The sequence below is a fragment of the Lepisma saccharinum genome, chromosome 25, assembly GCF_977018435.1.
Source record: "Lepisma saccharinum chromosome 25, izLepSacc3.1, whole genome shotgun sequence".
Classification (NCBI taxonomy): domain Eukaryota; kingdom Metazoa; phylum Arthropoda; class Insecta; order Zygentoma; family Lepismatidae; genus Lepisma; species Lepisma saccharinum.
This window is the reverse complement of record NC_139253.1, coordinates 892,600-914,026: the sequence shown is the minus strand read 5'-3', so window position 1 is coordinate 914,026 and position 21,427 is coordinate 892,600. Positions and strand designations below refer to the sequence as shown.

At 37.2% G+C, this 21,427-nt stretch overlaps 1 protein-coding gene across 6 annotated transcripts in view; it reads left to right on the top strand.

Moving 5' to 3' along the window:
• LOC145979018 (uncharacterized) overlaps positions 1 to 20,783 on the top strand; it is a 125,691-nt gene extending 104,908 nt beyond the window's left edge. For 5 of the 6 annotated variants that reach the window (XM_083112081.1, XM_083112082.1, XM_083112084.1 and 2 more), the window contains 12 exons: positions 270 to 419; positions 3,786 to 3,812; positions 5,616 to 5,639; positions 7,008 to 7,034; positions 11,043 to 11,156; positions 12,085 to 12,207; positions 13,347 to 13,469; positions 14,464 to 14,490; positions 14,879 to 14,899; positions 18,479 to 18,514; positions 19,099 to 19,118; positions 20,607 to 20,783. In XM_083112081.1, coding sequence (XP_082968207.1) covers positions 270 to 419; positions 3,786 to 3,812; positions 5,616 to 5,639; positions 7,008 to 7,034; positions 11,043 to 11,156; positions 12,085 to 12,207; positions 13,347 to 13,469; positions 14,464 to 14,490; positions 14,879 to 14,899; positions 18,479 to 18,514; positions 19,099 to 19,118; positions 20,607 to 20,612 — 698 coding nt within the window. In that variant the 3' untranslated portion in view covers positions 20,613 to 20,783. The remainder of the gene's footprint in view (positions 1 to 269; positions 420 to 3,785; positions 3,813 to 5,615; positions 5,640 to 7,007; positions 7,035 to 11,042; positions 11,157 to 12,084; positions 12,208 to 13,346; positions 13,470 to 14,463; positions 14,491 to 14,878; positions 14,900 to 18,478; positions 18,515 to 19,098; positions 19,119 to 20,606) is intronic. The other variant, XM_083112085.1, reaches the window with a different exon arrangement.
• Positions 20,784 to 21,427: the final 644 nt, after the last annotated feature.

Sequence of the window (21,427 nt, the reverse complement as noted above, 5' to 3'; positions counted from 1 at the left end):
GTGGGATCCTTTTTCGACTTTTGTAATATAGTTAAAAATGTAATACCTATCAAATAAGAGTAAAACTGACATTTTAAAATTCAGACGTAGTTGATGAAATGAACTGGCAAGTATTGTTACCTACAGTTTGCCAGTTTTTGCCCTTGCAGTAAGCATCTTAATGCTAAGCCTCATCTATCAAGAGAAATTAAACTATCTTCGCCGGTACTCCTTTTATTGTTTCTGGTGGTTTGATTCTAGTGACAACTAACACATGGGGTATGTTTCAGTACGAGACTGCTACCACTGCAAGAAGGGGGACTGTGACCGTGTTGCCGACGTACCAGGCGGGTGCGCAGGAGAAGATGGCATGTATGAATCCCTGGAGACATGTCAAGGAGCCTGCAGGACATATTTCATAATGTACAACTCTTTAAAACGTGAGTGTGCGTTACGTGTTTGCAGTCAAATCTGATTGATGTATCTGTCATACTAAAGTAGCCGTTACGCTTAGAGATACAAGCGCCGGATTTGAGGGGAAAAGGCACTTTGTCTTGGGAAGGTACAGAACTTAAGTTCTATAAATAATAGGTAGAGGGATTTGAGTGTGGCCTGTATGTGTGCAGCACAATGGGCCACCTGTTTTAAGATATAGAGGAAAAAAGAATGATTTATTAATTTGTTGTTTAAGTACACGTTATACACAGATAGGCTAATCGGGACTAGACCTACAGTTTAGAATGGAATCCGAAACACTGTGCCATGAACCTCCACTGGGTATCGAACCCGGTACCTCTTGAAGAGGAAGAAAAATAGATATAGAGAGCGTGTTCTCCCTTTATTTCCTTTTCCCTATAACTCCCTACATCTCCTTTTCTTCTCAGACAGAGACAGACAGAGAGAGAGAGAGAGAGAGAGAGAGAGAGAGAGAGAGAGATTTCCCGTTCATTTCTCCATTTCTTTCTTTCTTATCTTTTTCTTGGTTCTCTCTCTTTATGTATCTTTCTCGCGTTCTTTCCTTCTCTCTCTTTCTTTCTCTCATACTTTCATTTTCTCTTTTCTTTCTCCCCTATATCACTCACTTTTCTCTTGCTCTTTCTTCTTCTCCTTCTATTTTAGGTACTCCATCTGTGTGTGTGTGTGAGAGAGAGAGAGAGAATGAGATACAGCGTCTTAATTCTAGCTCTCTTTATTCGTCTGTCTCTATCACTTTCTCTTCTCTTTCTCTCTTTTATTCAGTTTTACTAGACTTCTCTCTGCATGTGTGCTTGTGATGGAGAGAGAGAAAGCAATATTTATCTCTCTCTTTCTTGTTGCTTTCCCAATTGTTTATCTCTCTCTCTCTCACACACACACACACTCTCTGAGAAATGCAGAAAGAGAGGAAGAAAGAGAGAGAGAAAGAGAAGGAGTGTGATAAAGAAATGCTCTTCCTCGAGATGGGAAGAATGAAGAGAGAAACGGAAGGAAAGAAAGAAAGAAGGTCTCTATCTCTCTCTCTCTCTCTCTCTCTCTCTCTCTTTCTATCATCCTTCTCCCCCTCCTTCCTTCTTTCTTCCTAGAGAGAGAGAGAGAGAGAGAGAGAGATGAAAAAGAAAGAATGAAAGAAAGAATCTTTCCCTCTTTCCTTCCATCTTTCTGGAGAAAGAGAAGGGAGTAAAGGAGAGAGGAAGAAGAAGGAAAGGGAGAAAGAGAGAAAAAAGGAAAGAGGAGAGCAAGAGAAAAAGGAGAGAAGAAGGAAGAAGGAAAGAAAGAAGGGTAAAGAGAAGAGAGAGAGAGAGAGAGAGAGAGAGAGAGAGAGAGAGAGAGAGATGAAGAGAAAGACAGATAAGAGAGAAAATATACATACTTATAGCAACAGAGATAATTTCATTCTCGCCAGGAGTGATTTTCTCCCTCATAATAACTAAGTTATATTTTAAAGAAATGTTCCATTAGATTATCATAATTAAAAGTTGTTTCTTAAGAAAGTATCACTTTTTACGTTCAAATCCCATCGTTTATTTACTTCGATTGACTATACGACGCACGCTTTTAGAAGCGATATCGGGCGGGGCCACGCAGAGGGTGTGCGTGGCGAGCAGCCAATGGCAGGAGTGCAACGTTGTACAGTTAGGAGACTGCGGCGCGGAAGTTAAAAGCCGTGTTCTGTATTTTTCTTGCGCGCAAGAAGTTTTCATAAAATTCGCCACATTAAGGTTCATCATAAGATGGGGAAATACATTTTGAACCTGACTGTCCAAGTCCCATGAATTTCCGTCGCATACAGCCGGAGTTAGCGTTCCTTGAAGAAACAAGGGAAACATCACCTTTCATTTCCTGCAGCCTGTTTTTTTCGTTGCCACCTTGTTGACGCAGCTGAGTTGTTGTGTCTAGGGAAAACTGTGGGTGTTAAATTCGCCTCGATATAAACAATGACCCTTCATTGTTCTGGGCGTTCTCGAACATTGAAAGTCTGGGTCAGTTTGAGTTCAGCGTTTTCGTAGTAAGGCCGGTGTAAAATTATTCGCTTATCGTTCCCTCGTGCACCACAAAGAACAGTTTGTGAAAATATTAAATACAGCCCTTTCGTGCAATAGTGGTGTTCCGTGTGTTCTTTTTATTTTAAATAATGTCACTCTCAAAACTTAGCACCAGTAGTACAGGCACCAAGGGTGCAAAATCTAATCATTATCCTCCAGGAGAGTGACTCGGAAATGAGTGAAATCAGTGACAAGGAGACCGAGGAAGACGACGAGAGCGGTGATGAATAAATACCTTCAAGCTTCTTTCAGGTATGGGTTTCTCGTATATGCTACAGTGATATGATATTATAATCCTGTGTAGAAATATTCACTATATTATTTCACTTTACTCATATATACTGTGCATGCATTATCAAAATAATGGACACATCGCGAATCTTCTGTCCTTCCCTTGCGCTAGCAGTTAGTTTGGCAACAGCGCAGTAGCACTGGCTGGGTATTGGCTTCTAAAAGCGTGCGCCGTATAGACGCTTAGATGAGGATGAATAGTGATAAGATTGAATGGCTGAAAGGACAATCATAAAGACAAGTGGACAGCATGCTTTGGGTCCCGACACCAGGGCCTCTGTAGTCCAGGGCGTACTACGTGGAAGAGGGGTTCATACTTGTCTTCTCGCAATGCAAGACCATTATAAGGCAAGAACATCTGCACCATCATTGCATAACTTCCCATATTGTCATTCTGACAGTAAATCCTTGCACAAATAGGTGAATTTTGTGCACTGCTTTTGGTAACGCAAATATAAAGAGCCAAACTATATTAATTAAATTTAAACATTGATTATATTAAAGAGTTAAGTTTCTTTCCTCGCCTTTGGCCATGGGAGACCTACAAACACTGACACATCTGAATTGTATGAATTCCATTGACCTTCAATGAGATCTTTACAGCACAGAAATGTCCGCGACTGTACTAGGAAGACATTTCAGCGAAAATTGTATTTTCGACCAGGATTCGAACCAGTGCCATTGCTCCACCAATTGACCGACGGAGCCAGCTCTGGTTTCACCTGATCTTGTGCTTTCCGATGTTTTACCTGTCTGGAATTCTCTATGTCAGTGACACTGGTGCGAGATCTATCAGCTGATGATGTCAACCATTCTTCAAGATGAAGCTGTATATTACATTATGACGTCATAAGCGATAGAGTCATTACGCCATGGGGAAGGCCCATTAGGATACGATAAATCACACAATATTAATTATGATTCTGACCTTGTGTGAACATTCAGCGTCATAATATTTAAACTGTGCATTTTTACCTGTTTATTTCTTCACAGAATCAATGGCTGCAAAGGCTCCAGCAGGTAAGCGAAATATCTTAATTAATATGCACATTAATATTCTTTGTAGCACTGCACGGACTCAGTGTGAACGATGTTATTTGTTCCAATGTGTTTTAGAAATTAACAACATGCATTCGTCCAGGAAGGACGTATTGCGACTCGGAGTGTGCACACACTAATATATACTGGCACGAACAACGCAAAGTTTACATAAAAAATACAAGTTATAATATGTGTGAGAATTGTATTTTTTATCTCTTTTATGACTTGTTTACTCGCAACGAACAGATAGCAATTAAAATATTCAATAACCTACAACATGATATAAAAGCAGAACATATGACAAGGTTCCATAACAAATTTTAAAAAAAAAACTATTATTAAATCAGGAATAATATAGCGTTTGTGAATACTTATATTTTAAACTAAAGAAATTTTGTAATTATATATTTTTTGTCTAAACGGTACTGAACCCTCAAAATACCATAGTATGTGGTTTATATGGAGTAATAAAAATTCAAAACGACAAGGATGAGTGACCTGATTGACGAACGGACACTGACAAAGAACACCCATAATCAGGTCGGGACTCGAACCCGCGAACTTCCATAGCAAGATCGAGAGTTCGCCACTTAAAGTGATGGGGCACTGAGTCGACCACGTCTGTGTGAACTGATCTGGTAAACATCTAGACATGGAAATCCATGTGAATACTAGGACACCCAGAACATTTTAAGGTGAGGAGGTGTTCACCTACCGACCATTTTGGAAAGGAATTTTGAATGTCATCATTGATAGGAAAGTAGAGGTTAAAAATTTCAATACAAATTTTGGATTCAAGAAAATAAACTCTAAAGATGGGTTCTGACCCTCATAACTCCCCTCTAAGTGCGCCTATGCATGGCAATATTAGAAGTGGCGCTCTACATCTTTGCAGAAATTGAAATGTCAACAATAATTCTGATAAATAACAATATTGAATAAATGAGTTAAAAGGGATACACGTGTACGTCTACTTGTGTTATACTGAAAAAATCGTCATTGATTCTCCACCAATACAATTGCATTAATAACTGTTACAATCACGAGCACCAGAGTTAGAACGTTGACCGTCGTTCAGCCATGAATATTAATATTGGTTAAAACATCCGCAACACAAAAAACACAATGCAGTAGAACACAAGAAAGATAAATGCCTTTTGTTCATACAACAAGCTTTCATCATCTAGATATGAGAAAGGTTGACGTAACTCTTACGTCGATGGTCCAAAATTGACATTCACAAATATTAGTGGTGATATATTTTATTATTTGCAGCAACGATACTGTAGGAGATATTTGTTTTAGTAACTTTGTAAAGATTTACTATGAGTAGCAACTGTGAACAGGCTGTAGTCTGTTTTTGTTCTACTGCAAGATTCTGTGACATACGTACTTACATATGTATATGTCGGACAAGTAGACTACGAGTACTGCCAACTCTGTTTTGTTCAACTGTTTGAAATTTTAGCTAGTTCGTTAATAAATAATTCAACAGATACATATTCCTTTTGTTGAAAAATTTTTGATAGAAACTGATGAATGAGGAATATTTAAGAACTCCTTACGAAATGAAATCATGGATATATGATTTATTATAATTACGTATTAAAAGTTGCGACATGCTAATATTTTATTTGTGTGTTCTGTGAACTTACTTGGTTACATGGCGAAAGGCTGTGTCTCAAATACAGACATATGCACCAATATACATAATCACAGCACCTAACATTTATCATGTAGTTGCAACTTGAAACATTGTCTATAATGCATTGTATTTTACAGGGGCTGCACGATCTGGTCCAAGAGGTATATTTTAATATTCTTTGTTTCACGTAGAATTATTATACTGTACATTGTCTAACCTTTATGCTCAAAGTATGTACTAGAATAATAACAAATAATTTTTACAACATAATTATAAAGGCAACATATATTTTTCTTGATAAAAAATCCGACTCATAGTGCGAAATTGAAGGAATTGTTTATAGTCAATTTTTACAGTGTCTGATGCTTGATCTCGTACATCAGGGACCTTTCACAGCAAAATCACTATGTCGTGATATGTAAAGAAAACAAACAACTTTTCACACCGGAGTGTGCACGCTACTCATGCGTACATTTGCATCGTTTATTTCCAAGATAAGTGGCGAGTGGTACATTTGTTACTTTACAAATGTTTATTAATTATTTTACTTGCCATTTTCTCCTTCACTCTATCTTTTATGCAAGGAACACTATTGAAGCCAACTAAATTATAAGTTAACAATTTTTCACGATTTTCTCAACTTCTTTATGTACAATCTACATACATTGTTATTCTGCAACACAATGTAGGCTTTAGTTATCATCACTACTGGCATTTTAAGTGAGTGTAACTTAAGACTTTTATTTAGTGTTTCATTATGCAATTTTTAATTGTTTAAACATTTTTATTAAGTACTGTATTTTACTTTGCTCATAAATTGGGTACGAACTTTATATTGTCACACATGACCATAACTATTTACTAATTATAACTTTACATATTTCATGATTTTTATATGCAGCCTATAAATAATGTATTCCCAATGTACAGAATGGACGTAACCCCCTTTATTTTCGACACTGCGATTGTTATTGTTGAATGCTTGATATGCACACATACCTGATGGTTTAAGAGTCCGGAAGATAGGTATGGATACCGTCATTTTCGTAGCACAGTCGAATTCTCCACCATATTCTGTCACACTTCGCGTTGTGTGTCACTACCTGAATAAGACCTTTCTCAAGCGGTTAATTGGACGAGGTTCTGAAGATTACCCAGTTTCCCTTAACCTGGCCACCAAGAAGTCCCGACCTCACATCTGGGGTTTCATCAATGGCAGTCTGAAATAAACGGTATCGCACAACGCATGAGTCACGAGCACAGGATTATCTCCGCAAACAATCTGCCAGAACATGGACCAGAATTCTGCTGTGCTACGAAAATGACTGTCTCATACTGATCTTCCGTACACTTAAACCATCAGTTATGTGCCCATTTCAACAATAACAACAAGAACAATCGTAGTGTCGAAAATAAACGGGTTACGCCCACTTTGTAACCACTCTGCAATTACGCTGAGCCTAGAATAATTTTTAATTTGGTTCTATCTTCTAAATCCTAATGTAATTTTATGTTCTTTTCACTTCAAGGTTTGTTTGCTCGAGACTCTCGAATAGGTATGTTATGGTGTTTCAGTTTTTACTTCCCACATTCTATCTATTCAGTCTTTATGCACGAAGTGTAGATAAATGCTATTATGACGAGACGCACCGAGCCATGCTTATCAACTCGCTTGCAGCGAGGGCTATGTCCGGTGCGAACTTAACACCTGCAGACTGCATGTCAAGGTCAGTAAGCAGGGAGGAGGAGTGGGAAAGCAGCTTAGTTTGTTTGAATTGTTATTTTAAATCCACTTTATGCACATAAAGGCTAATCGGGATTAGACTTACAGTTTAAAGTGGGCTCCGAACCACTATGGGCCTCCACCTGGTACCGAACCTGGAAAACCTTGATTGGAAGCCGCTTGCGTCGAGAGGCAAAAAATACTGCCAGGTATTTCAAAGAACAACTTCCTATTTCCTCTGCCATGATAACGGACCAGGGGTGTAAGGGGGTGACCTTCTCATAAGGTACTCACTTTCACGTAGTACACCACGGTAATTGCTTCTTGAGCACAACGAGGCAGTAGCGCCTGGGTCCACGGCCAGTATAATCACCTGCAGGGTCGTGTTGTCCCATGTTTGTTCTTGTGTGCTGAGTGTCCCTTTACGGCACAGTTTTAGTCCCTAGTAATGAATGATTTTTTTTCTATTTTCAAAAAAAAAAATGACTAAGAAGGATTTTAACAGACATATTGTATTTTCTTGTCAGGGATATATCCTCAATTTTGTTCTAGTTAAGGGGTTTATCACCGTTTTGGTCACCGGCAAGAATAGTCTGTGCGCTTAAATGCCTGTAATATAAAAATCAATCAACCAATTAATGATTACAATGCCAGTTTGAACCGTTACTCACGAATCAGATGAGAGGTTTCCCACTGCACGAACGCGACCGACGAAACCTCCTGCCTCCTTTCCGCCCGTCTTACAACGCCACAGTACCGTTGCTCGCTCTGCAGTGCGCACGTGCATATGAGAGCGCTCTGACACAAATATTGCTGGTTGACCAGGTCTGATCTAACCTGAGCATTCACTCCCTGCATGTTGCATACACAACGAACCTTTATGATTGTGAAAACTCAATTAGCAAACATTAATGAACGTTAATTACATCGATAGATCTATACTACAGAGCATTCCCTGACATTCGCTACGAGACTCGACGGCAAGCGGCCTGGCGTCAGCGCTTGTCTTTCCCGGCGAACGGGGTCCGCGACAGTCGCTAGAGTCGGCTATTAAAGTTACAGTTTTCATATTGTGTACTAACCTTGACTACAGAAGGTGTTGAAAATGATGTCCCTCTGCTGCAACACATTCCTGGCATCTCCGAAGGAAATTGACATTTACATGTGCAAGTTCGTCTAATGTAATTCTCCCGATTTCTCGTACAATACTCTCTTTTAACTCACGGATGGTGTGCGGATTGTCTTTGTATACTTTATTTTTTAGATTTCCTCATAAATAAAAATCGCAGGCTGACAAATCGCGGGACCTAGATGGTTTTTGAAACACCCGTTTCTTGTGAGAGGCGGCGGACAGATTTCCGAGGAGACTGTTCTAACCTTTGTCCTGTCTCATCGAGTATTTCCCAGTAAGTACACGTGGGTTTTTCTTTCCACTTTTATTCAGAACTGACCCTGTTACTCTAAACTTTTTTTACGAGGTTTAATATAGTGGTCCTATGTGGAACGGGAACACCAGGAAATTTCGTTGCAAAACGTCGTCGCACTTCTCCACAATTCCTCTTTCCGAAGCAACACTCGATAAGATAAATCCTTTGTTGTAATGTAAACTTTTGTGGTGCCATATTAAGCCACAATCTTCAACACACGGACACGACACAACACAACTTCCGAGGGAAGATTATACTGGCGTCAGTCTGCAACGTCAACAGAAAGGGAAAGAGAGCGAAGGCAGGGAGAGCGGAAAAAACAGACTGTAGCGCGCGACTGTCGCAGACCCCGTTCGCCCGGAAAGACAAGCACTAACGCCGGGCCACTTGCCGCCGAGTCTCGTAGCGAATGTCAGGGAATGCTCTGTATATGAGTGATTGATTCTCTTATTTTACTTCGCTATTGTACCACTCTTGGCTAATCGCGAAGATGAGGATGAATGGTGATAAGGTGATAAAGACAGATACAATTGGACAGCACACAACACAGGTCCCACAGAGGATTATACCGCCCTGAGTCTGGAATAATGCAGTCCAGGGATCACTACGTGGAAGTGAGGTTGGCATTTGGCTGTCTTCTTAAAGCATAATCCCTTACATCCTTGATCTATACTTAGCAAAGAGCCCATAACTAAAAGTATACGAAAATTGTTTTGGTTTTGGCCAGAGTAAAATGTATTTGACAGGGTACACTAGGAAGAAAGTCTGATTTTTTATTTTAATTTTTCTTATTTAGCGTTGCTTTACTACCACTTTTGGCTAATCGCGACGAGGGATGAGTGATGAGATGATTAAATTAATGAAAGGGCGTTCACAAAGAACACCCAAGAGCAGGCCGAGATTCGAACCTAGAACTCCTGGTGTCGTAACGCGATGTGCTAACCACTCTGCAAAGAGGTCGGTAGGAAGAAAGTGTGACTTAAACATCATTTTACCATTTTCAAACGCTAATAATTCAGAACCTATGAGTGGTGTGGTATACAAACCTAAATACTGTAAAACAACGATTATATGTTGATAAAATTACAGAGCAACATGGGTTTGAGTTAGTGTTTTAAGTCCACTTTATGCACAGTAAAGCTAATTGGGTCTGGATCCGTGCGATCCGAACCATTATGTGACTCCACCGGGTGTCGAACCCGTGACCCCTTGATTACAAGGCGACGACGCTACCACTTCGTCATCAGAGATGCACTAGAGAACAACATGGGGAATTATTGTGAAGGATATGATGTAACAAGTTATATTTCATCGACCAATTTATGAGATGTTACTTCTGGTGAGAACCAAATCAGCACTTTCACTTCTTCAGGCCGATTTAAACCAAGACGTGAAGCTATTGGACAGTTCTTCAATTAAAAAAGTATCGTGAGATGTAGATTAGGCATTCCCTCCCCCCATCGACAAGTAGCACAAAATCGATACTTTCATTAATTTAATCTTTTCATGGATGACGCCTAAGTGGGAATGTTTCATGAACTCTTAAAGTTATAAAACAATTCATCATTTTCGTGCATGAAGACAACACCTTTGCGTTAACCAGCTCACATCACATTGTCAGTAGAGCTTACCACAAAACAACAACAAAATTATAATAAAGCGTGGCCTTCAAAGATACAGGAAACATGTATACACATCAACATATCGGCATTTGCAGTTGCAATATTACTGCAGACAACTTTGCATTATGTTACATATCAACTGTTTTAGGATATATCTCACAGTTTTCGAACAGGCTCACGTTCCGGGAAGCCATGAACGTTAGACAAGCTCAGGTAACTGGTAATCCGGTGAGAATGAGTAAGAAAGATATGTGTACTGTTTTCCTGACTGGACATTTTAACAAACTAAGGGACTCTCTAGCTTTTTATGTACTTATACAATTATTTTTTATGCATATTCTTAACACGAAACACAATACGATATGTTCATACTTTACTTTACTTTTTATAAGATATATATATATATTTAGCGTAATAGTAAATATTGGTAAATTTATGTAGGATAATGTGCTCGAATATTGGATAGTACTGTTAAGTTACGTAATAATATTTCTTATTAATAATCAGCACCAACTGGTGACCATAAAAGTAAGGAATTAGAGTTAGAAATGTTTGTGGAATATCATTGTAAACTCGCATAATATTACGAAATATATTAGAAATATATATCGTTTAGGCACGAGCGTTGCGGACTGAGGCGGGCATAGTCCCCCGCTGATTTATATTTTATGAAGCTGGAGTTGGAGGTCGTGCCACTGTATTATTGAATTTTACTTCTTGGTGTAAACCCAAATGCACCTCTTCATCCTAGCTCCTTTTCCTTTCGCTGTCACGTGTTGTTGTCCATTTCAGAAGAAACATGTTACCAATGTTATGGCGGAAGGTGTCTCCCCGCAAAAGTAAGTGCAGCTAAATGCGTGTATCGGGGCTACTACAATACCACGGACGAGTGCAAAAAGGCCTGTGGTAAGCATAGACACGTTTTTTCTTTTTTTTTAAGTTCCAATTATTTGCTTTCAACTGTTGAGATATGCATAAGTTTTAAATAAATGTTTACTTTTTTTACTTTATTTCCATTTTCTCGACAAATATGAGGATTTGTGACGATTAATTAAACGAGTTCCAGCCTGTGCTGTGGGTGATTCTACGATTAGGCGACAATTTGAAAACCCAGCTCCGTAACAATAGTTACTAAACTTGTGAAGTAATTCTTTAAAAAAAATCCCATATTCTAAGTATACAGCCCTTTGTGTTCCACCAATTATAATGAAAAAATGTTTAAAAACTTGAACTTGAGTTTGTTTTAAGTCCAATTTATGCTCACATGGGCCAATCTTGACTGGACTTAAAGTGAAATACGAACCACTATGCACTTCCACCGGGTATCGAACCCTGAACCCTTTCATTACAAGGCGATGCCTTATCACTACGCCATCGGGAGGCCCCAATGTAAAAAATAAGAGATAAAAAATGTATATCAATACAATTTGTCATTAGCGTGGTCGTCCCTGTCGTATTGAAGTTTAATCGTAATTCCTTCCCAAATGTTACTTTTTATTTAGGAAGTAATAATATTTCTTGTATAATGTAAGTAGGATAATTCATAATAACACGGGGAACAAACAATACAATGGAACGGAGATGCTAATAGATCCTATGTCAACAATATGGCTAAATTTTAATTTGAGTTCTGGAAGGCAGCGATGTTAATTTTCTTTAGAGTAATAGTACATATGGGAACACTAATTCAAGCGACAGTGAGCGATCATCTGCTTTGGAGGAATCTTGTTTGGTTGATAGGGTGAAAATTACCCGTTCATAGAATTTATGGAGACAGATAAGGAAGAAGTATTTTCTTGACTTACATGTTCAAAGTTGATGTTACCTGTTTCAGGAGAAGTAAAGATGATATGTTTCCGATGCGTGGCAGGGCGGTGCAAGCCCATAGAGGAAACGCCATCGAATTGCGATAAGGAGGGCCATTTCAAATGGAAAGAGCAATGCGAAAGCAGATGTGGTAAGCAATGAAGTCGAGGTTTTCCTTTGCAAATTAGAAATATTTGTTTTCAACTGTTAAAATGTGTAACAGCAGTGTGCTCCATGAGCACTACCATGGCGCCAGAGGAACATTTGTAAGGGCGGGGATCATAATCGGAAAGTGGGATCCTTAAACGGGACCATGTTCATCAGGTAGAAACGTTTTAATAAGGAAGGGAATGAGAGTAATGGGAAGGAATAGAAATAAAGAATCAAACACAGAGAGAAATGAAAGATAAATGAAGGAGGAGAAACAAGGAGAAGAAAAGAATGATAGAGCATAGAAGAGAGAGAGAGAGAGAGAGCAAATGAAGTGAAATGAAAATTGAATAAAGGGAAAAGAAAAGAGAAATGAAAGAAAACAGGATCTGAGAAACTAAGGTAACTAGCAGGAAAGGAAGAAGACAGTGTGTGTGTGTGAGAGAGAGAGAGAGAGAGAGAGAGAGAGAGAAAAGGAAAGGCATAAAATGATAGAAGATGGTTTTATTTTTTTATTCAATCCAGTTCAATTGGCTTTATTCTTGGGCGAGGTTCAGCAAAAACTGTCCTACCACCTAACCCATAAAAGGAAAAAGGTTAGGACAGTACATGATTATGTAGAAAAATTATAAAACACTACACAAATGAAATAACAAAGAAACTATATAAAATAACAACTACACAAAGAAATGATAAAAAGAAAGCACATATAATATACACAGGGGGTATATATGCAAATAAATTAAAGAAATAAAAAATAATATTTATATGTTATTTTCAGTACAGTTCAGATTAAAAAGAGCGTTCAACTGTTGTTGAAATTGTAATGTTACTAATATAATGCATGCAAAAATTAAATTACCATCAGTACTTTGGGTAATTATGTGAATATTGGCAGAAGGCTTTCGCAGAGGATGTGAATCCCTGCATGTGGCGTGTCGCTTGGAAACGAGCATTAAATATACATGTATCCTTCACACCAAATTAGTGTGTCACAGTGAATATGTGTTCCTCAGTCCAATTGAAAGTGTGATTGCAGGTGACATGCAACATGCAGCGTGTCACTCAGGTCTGTAAGTACTCATAGTTCATCAATAACATTTTAGCAATGTAAATAACGTGCATTTCTTCATCCTGAAGGTTACGGTATAGAGTGCTGGAAGTGTGATCATCATTTGGAAAAGTGTGTGATAATTTACGTTCGTGACACAGCTTGTCGTGGGGACCTGTTCGGAGCCGGGTTTCAGTGCAACCCGAAGTGTGGCAAGTATCAACCACTTTTGTACCATTTTATACGTCCTGTATTCAAAGATTTTGATTTGATTTGAATTTAAAATTTTTGGTGCGTCAGCACTTAGGCTAGTTTGCACAAAGCCCCGTTCGTCTGCAAAATGCAGTCCAGGGTGTACTGCGTGGAAGTGAGGTTGACTTTTGGTTGCCTACGTGCAAGGTACCCCTTACACCCCATATTCAAAGGTTTAGAGGAGAAATGTGAAAATAAAAGGATAGAAATTACATTCTACTATTTGTCTACATAAACATTTTCATAAGTGTGTACGTAACTCAAACTAGTTTTACGTTGTTTCTTCATGCCAATGTTACTGTTTTGTAACTACTATTTGTGTACAAAAGCAAATTTTCTTGGACATTTCAGTTATTGTGTTATGATTACTTCAGTTTCTATTACTTCATTACATTACGTCAATAAAGTATTCCCAGAAATGTCACGTCTTCTTGGAACTTTAATTTTGGCATTATTTTCATGTTAGTGTCTACTAAAATATAATTTATTTAAATAATCTCATGTTTCTTGGTAGAGATAATAAAGCAACAATCTAAAGATAAATAGACCTAAACTCTCAAATGGTCTGTGTGGAGTAACAACCTAGTTTTAAAATGTATCCCATATTCGAGCACATAACCATAATATTTGTATTACATTAAAATACTCTGTAGTGTCTGATGATCTGTTGTACCCAAAACAAACGAATTACACTATTTAAAAATATTACTTTAACGCACTTACAACATATACATATAGTTTATTTTGTTCAGACATCACATGATTATATGAATATTAGCCTATTATATAAGAAAACAATTTCCTGAATTTGACATGTTTATCTGTACATAAATATTATCTTCATTATTTTAGTACATAATTTTCATATATGCACTAAACAATCTTTGCTCTATTTACGATGTCATAAAGACAGTGAAGCTACTTGAAGAACTATAATTCGTTACTATTTTGCAGGGAATGGTGGTCGATCTGCTTTGCTAGGTATGTGATAGTGTTAACACATTTTACTTCATTTTTAATATTCTCGGATTTATGTTAACAATTATTAATATTTACTTAAATGTGAAAACAATCACTTCAAGGGATAGTGTGTAGAATTTGATATTATATACACGTGCATGGGAATTAGCAGTGTTAAAATAATAAGAACAATGGTAAACTCTAAATATATATCATTTATGAAAATTATGATTGTCAAACCCAATCCCGATTTTTTTCTAAACATGATTAGCTACCGATGATATAGGCTAATATTAAACTATTGATCCTAACAAATAGCCACTGGAATCCAGACGATGTCTTCAACTATTTTAAGAGTCACTAAATAACTGCACGAATGTCTAATGCTTTTTCTTATCGAATTTTATAGGTAGCGATGAGCTAGAGGACCGTGAGTATAAGTATATTTAATGTTGGGGCAACATTTTTCACACAAGTCTAAGACGTCTAAAGAATTTAGACATCTACTATTACGATATCAGGTAGAAAAATAACTTTCACGTTCCCCAAGGTACGGCTAACTGTCCACCATTTTACACAGGCATCCAGTATTGCAAGTTATTGCCTAATAGTTGCCTAATATTGAGAGATCCTAGTTTGTAAACTGAAAATATTACCGCCAGAAAATACTTTCAAATTCAAGTTTATTCAGGAATTAAATAACTTTATATAGTAAATTTACGGCGTATACATTACACTGTATAATACTGTATTTTGTGTTATAAGTGCACTACAGAATATGAGCCTAAGAATAAAAATGTTTCTTATACCTTTATATTAAATTTATATCTTTGGTTCGTTATGGTAAAAAAAATAGCGTCTCATGTATGTAAATATTATCTGCTATGTCAACACTTTAAATTTTGTAATGTACTTAAATCAAGGTCCCTCATCGTTATTTTAGGTTCAAGATTTCTCAATTAATTCTCTCTCTCTCTCATTTTTCCAAAAACACCAGAACGCGAACATGGGAATCAGAAGCAGAGGGGAAGGGGGAGTCCCTCAATAATGCAGCTACATTTACTTTGGGAGAAGCAATAAGAACGTATCTGATATACTTATAATAATAATTTCCATTCAAAATATTTTAAAAGTTACGTTTACTTCAAAATTTTAGAAGATATTGAGAGAGTATTCATTGAATATTGTCGATGTATGGTATTCTCTATAATGGTTACTACGGGAGGTTATTTCAGTCGTTTACCGCGAGCGTGTCGGCCGCTGAGCGGCCCCTTCATGCAACAGGTCCCTGCAATTGCGTTACAGGAAGTCCGTAACAGAAACAGCTTGTTTTGTAATGTTTCCACCTTTCACAATTACAGTTACAATTACAATTGAAACAAGCACGTACCTTGTCGCACGGATGCTGGAAAAGGTGTCCTCCAAAATACAAATATTTCTAGCACCTTATTTCTGACATCTAATCTTAGATTAGACATCGCTACTTTATCCTCAGTTGACAGAAAGGGAAGACAGAATCCCGGCGCATAAAGCAAACCGAAAGCGTAAAATGATATTTAAAAGTAATAATAATGATGATCAATAACCTCCTGTGTTATAAGAGATGTTGAAAATGATCTCCTTCAACAGCAATACAACACGCTTTTTAGGTTCAAGAGATCCTGTCCCTCGTAATTGCCTGACCACTTTTCTGCAAGAATTCGTTTTCACGTAATTATCGTACATAGAAAAACTCTTTGTTCAAGACTATATTTGTTTAGCGGGATAACTAATGAATGAATAACAATGAACACACAATAAAGCACTAGTACTGATTAGCAGACAAACTCAATAACACAGTGTAAACAACACGCGTACTGATAAACGCAAACAGAAGTGAACATAGCGTGGACTCACTACGTCTGGTAGCCGACAGTGTTGCTAACCATTTTCCGGCAATGTCCCTACAGACGTAGTCAAAATCTCCCTACAACTGACCAAATGTCCCTACGCCAAGTAAAGCGACTAAAAAAAACAACACCTCATGAGCGTGCAAAACAGAAGATAAAATATATACACATTTACTTACCAAAGCTTTCTGCTCGGTGCTTCCGCAATTAATGAAGGAGCGAATTTACAATACAGGACCCCTCCCCGATTTTTCTAATATTTCGCATACTCACTAATTGAGGCCTCGTAATCACGAATTTGAAGTTAAAATTTAGGGGTCACGTGTAGAAATTGCAAAATAAGTTAAATTTAGCGGTCCGCGATCGGCACGATTGCTCATTATTTACTGGAATGTTTTGTGTTTCCAATACTTAAAAAACGAAATATACATTCCTGATATTACTAAGACCCCAAATTTTAACTATGTTTGCCTAACCTGACCTAACCTAACCTTACCGTGTATGGTTCGTGGGGCTATCCGTCAATGGTTTGTGGGGTTACCCGTGCATGGTTATTTGACCCCAAATTTTAACTATGCTTGCCTTTCCTAACCTAACTTAACCTAACCTTACCAAGAATGGTCAGTGTAGCTATCCGTGAATGGTTTTGCGCTAATTGTGATTACGAACCGATGAAAAAATATTTTGGTAGCACTTTTACAGCAAACGTTCATCATCGAAGACGCCATTTTCGTATCCTGCAATTTTACGATCGATGCACTGTTGCCAAACTTACCTGTAATCAAATCAGTCCACACTCCACATGTTCTTCTACATCGTGATTGTCGCTGTCACATGTAAGCACCTTCTTTGGGCAATATACCGAAATCCATAAGTTTATTAATTAGCCTACGTTAAGCCTTGTTTCAATGATTATGAAAAAAAATGCTGACCAAGGCAGTAATTTATTTTATTAAAAACATAAACTAAACGTAACGTTTCAAACTTCTAGCAAGGTCTTCTTCAGACTCTGTATCAAGTACAAAAGTCTTTGCAAGTCATACATGCTGCTGCTGTGAAGAGATAGATGTTGGTTGGTGATGCTGTATTTCCTGCAGTCTTGAACAATTCTGGTTCCATTCTATTTCTCTTTTTTGTTTTTGTATCACTTAACATTGAATATATTCTTTCCGTTTCCGCGTTAGAATGTGGCAGTGTTAGCACTATTTTCGCGAGAGTGGAAATGTTTTCAAAAAGGAACTTGCCTTGAAAGTTCTTGGTAACCGATAACATGTTCCAAAATTCTGATGGAGATTTGTTAGTTAGTTCTTTTTTCTCCTCCTCGCTAAAGTATCCAGATAAACTAATCTATTCATTCCAAAATGAGAAGGAAGAAAGTGCAACTGACTGGCGAGTAAGCTTTGCACCTTTGCACAATAAAATGTTATTTTCCAAGATTGAAAAAAGTCCCTACGTTTTCCCTCATTTGGCAAATGTATCCCTTCGTCCCTACGCGGGCGAAATATAGTGAAAAGTCCCTATGCGCAGCGTCCCTCAGCGGCCGACACGCTCTGGCAGTAAACGACTAAAATAACCTCCCAGAAGCTTGTGGTAAACACACTCGGCACCAGAGAACCTGCCTAACAATATTATATTGACACCTGATCCTCAGAAAAAAAACTCTCCTAGATCACACATGACTTTTAACATTATGTTTTACAAACACAGCAATGGTTTTTCCTTTCATTTACGTGTGACAATCAGAGTAATGTGAATGTACATATTTAGTGAATTAAAAACAAAATTAATTGCACATTAATATAAAAAACATAAAAACTAAGTCATCGCTGAGAACACACTGTTTGAAGGGCAAACATAGTGTTTATTCAAAGTAAAGGTTTCGATTTTTCTTGAGTAATTCTTCGATTTATAATATAAAAGTTTGGGAATTCCCCAATTTATTTTCTAAAATCCTTTAATATGATACTAAATACATTATTTTAATGTTTTCACCTACATTTGTTCTCAATGAATACATGTGCAGAACGAAAGTACTGATAATCACTTTTATCATATACTTTAAAAAGGATAACTGGATGTTGTGTTTTTTACATTTACCTCATTCTTATATTTACTTACAGCTGAGTTGGATTCATCCGAATCACTAGAATCCGCAAGTAAGTTTGAGACCATATTTGGAATAAGTTGCAGTGGTCTATAAAAAATACATCATATCCCTACTTTTCCTGAAATGTTGACATGTTTAAACATATGAACGAGCTTTTGAAAGTTCTGGGGTAATTGTATTTACGTCATTTATATTCGCATTGTAATACACACAAGAAATAGGCTATATCTTCAACTATATACGCTCAAGAACATTTTTGTGAGTATTGTATTGTCATATCTTTGATCAGTTCTAATCTGCGCACGAACGTGATAGACCACGATAGACAGATGTTACCGTAATAGCAACTGACGTGTCTGCAGATAAAACAAAGAACACCATTACTATGAGACGAAAGAAAGATCATATTTTGTGGATGAAAATTACCACATTGAAAACAAAAACCAGGTGGTGAACAATTCCTCTACTATTACCTTTGCTTTTGGCTGTACAGCATCGTGTAGGTATGCAGTTTTAGGATACGTCATAGAATCCTGTAAACATTTTAAAATATTCTTAGCAATTTGTTATAAATCTATTGTAATGAGGTATGAATATATTTCTAATAGAAACTTCTTTCTTTTTTCCCTGAAGGATTGGCTGAAATTTATCAAGTAAGTATTTCGTTGCATGAAGTAGCCTATCATATTATGTATAATTATAAGGCGAACAGAATAATATAGAAACGATTTTTAAAAAATGAACATGACCACCATTTTAAATATTAGATATTTTTATTACCAGACGTATACATTTCAGAGCAATGTAGATATTCAATACTTAGCTTTGGGGGATACCATATTGCTAGATTCAGTACATATATTTAAATATTTTTTTCACGCGAATGAATTATTTTCATTATTATTATTATTATCATTACATTTTAACACTCGCTGTAACAAAAGACACAAATGTTTTTTTTCCACAGAAATGTTGGTTTCTAGTCATTTTTATAATTATTCCTGTAGAATTTTTCAATGCCTAGATTTTGCAGTCATATACACATATATATATTACAGCCGGTAATAAATAGTACTTAAAATATGGTTGAGGATTTCTTGATCGTAAGCTAAGCTGCTACACATTGTCAATTTTTCAATAAGTGGATATGTGTTGAGTGATTGTACTCTTGTACGGAACTATTCTTGGTTCATGAAAAGTTCATTTGCTATATTTTTTTATAAATGGTTACTATTACCTATATAACCCTTTTCCCCCTTTCCTGTTAATTCGTATTGTAGTTGAAAGCTTTTTTATAGTTTAAAATTTAAATACCCATGACCACTAGAGTGCGCGGGATTTTCTTTCGGAGGGGGCTGGAATTGTAAATGCGCATTATTACGTAGCTGCTTTCTAGGTAAGGGTGGGATAAACTATAACATATTTTGCAATTACCATTTTGGTCTTACAAAATATTGATTTTGTCAAAGTTTCTGGAGGTCCTGTAACTCCTTCAGACCCTTTGCGTACGCCAGTGGCCATGACTTAATTTCAACCGAAACACCTTTGCAACCTCTATCCTAACATTGACTCTTTATTTGATATGTTCTGTATTTCAGCACAAATTAAAAAAATCGTTTACAGAGAAATAAAGTTTATCTTCCTATGATTCTTTCAGTATATTTTCAATCACTTGTGAGTTTAATTTCTAAGGTATTCTACGTATTAGTTACAAAAACTTTCTATGTTTCAGGATGTTGTTTCATAATTTTCTTTCAATGTTCCCACTTAAGAGTATTTAGCAAGCCTGTTCTGCCATCTGCAATTACATGCTCCTTGTTAGATTGCATTAACAATATTTGAAATGATTTACAAGTGGTTATGGTACTCTTGTTAACCCATATACAGTGGCGGCGATTAGGTGGGGGAGAGGGGGAGCAGTTGCCCCTCCAATTTTGGCAACTTTTGCTCCCGCACCATGCTGAACCTTATCTGCTACGGGAAAGTCCCCTAGTTTGCCCCGACAGTTTTGGAACCAAATCGTAGCCACTGCCCATATATATATATATATATATATATATATATATATAATGTGTTTATATTTGCTCTTTTACACTCTTCCATCCATGGCATATTCGTGTAATTCTACGTTCTTGTTTCAGGATTGACCCTTACGTGTATAGTGACAGGAGCAGTTTGCTTGCCTTACAATGAGTGAAGTGGGACGAATCATCAAGGGACAGCTCTGTATGAGGCTCTTTCAAAGGTCCTGCAATTAAGTTAATATTGACGTCATCAAAAGATAATCATTTATTGTGAATAAAGTTTGAACATCAAAATGCATGGCTTATTTGTTTTGAAACGTCGCTCATAGCCGACAGGAGTCCTGGGTTCGAATCCCGGCCTGGACATAGATGTTCTTTTTGAGTGTCCCTTCATTAATTTCATCATATCATCACTCATCCTTATTGTCACGATTAGCTAAAATTGGCAGAGAAGCGACGTTAAGGAAAAAAAAATAAAACGCTCATAGCAACTGTACAGCCTTATCCCAAAAAAAGTGTTGTGAAAAGTTCAGAAATAAATGCAACCTTAGTACAGAAAGGACACACAGCTGCTCCGTTATCTCAATAGCGTGCATCGTGTCGCGTCGGTCTGTTGGTCGCACATGCGTAGTGAAGGCTTGTGTACACACTCGAGGTGCTCGTGTCGCTTTTCGCTCCGGTGTGAAACCAACTTACTACAATATTGTGGCGAAGAAGAAACAAATCATGGTAAGAGCTTCATGTTACACATTTATATTACTAGGTTGACTGCAACGAGAGTTACAAAAGGAAATATTTATATTAATGCTTTCTCCTGGACTCGAATATACCGGGTGATCCGTTTGAGATGTCAGAAAAGTAAACCTTTATACACAAGAGGTTTAATGAACCTAGATACGTATCTCCGAGCAGCTTGTTGTAATACAAGCAGAAATGAT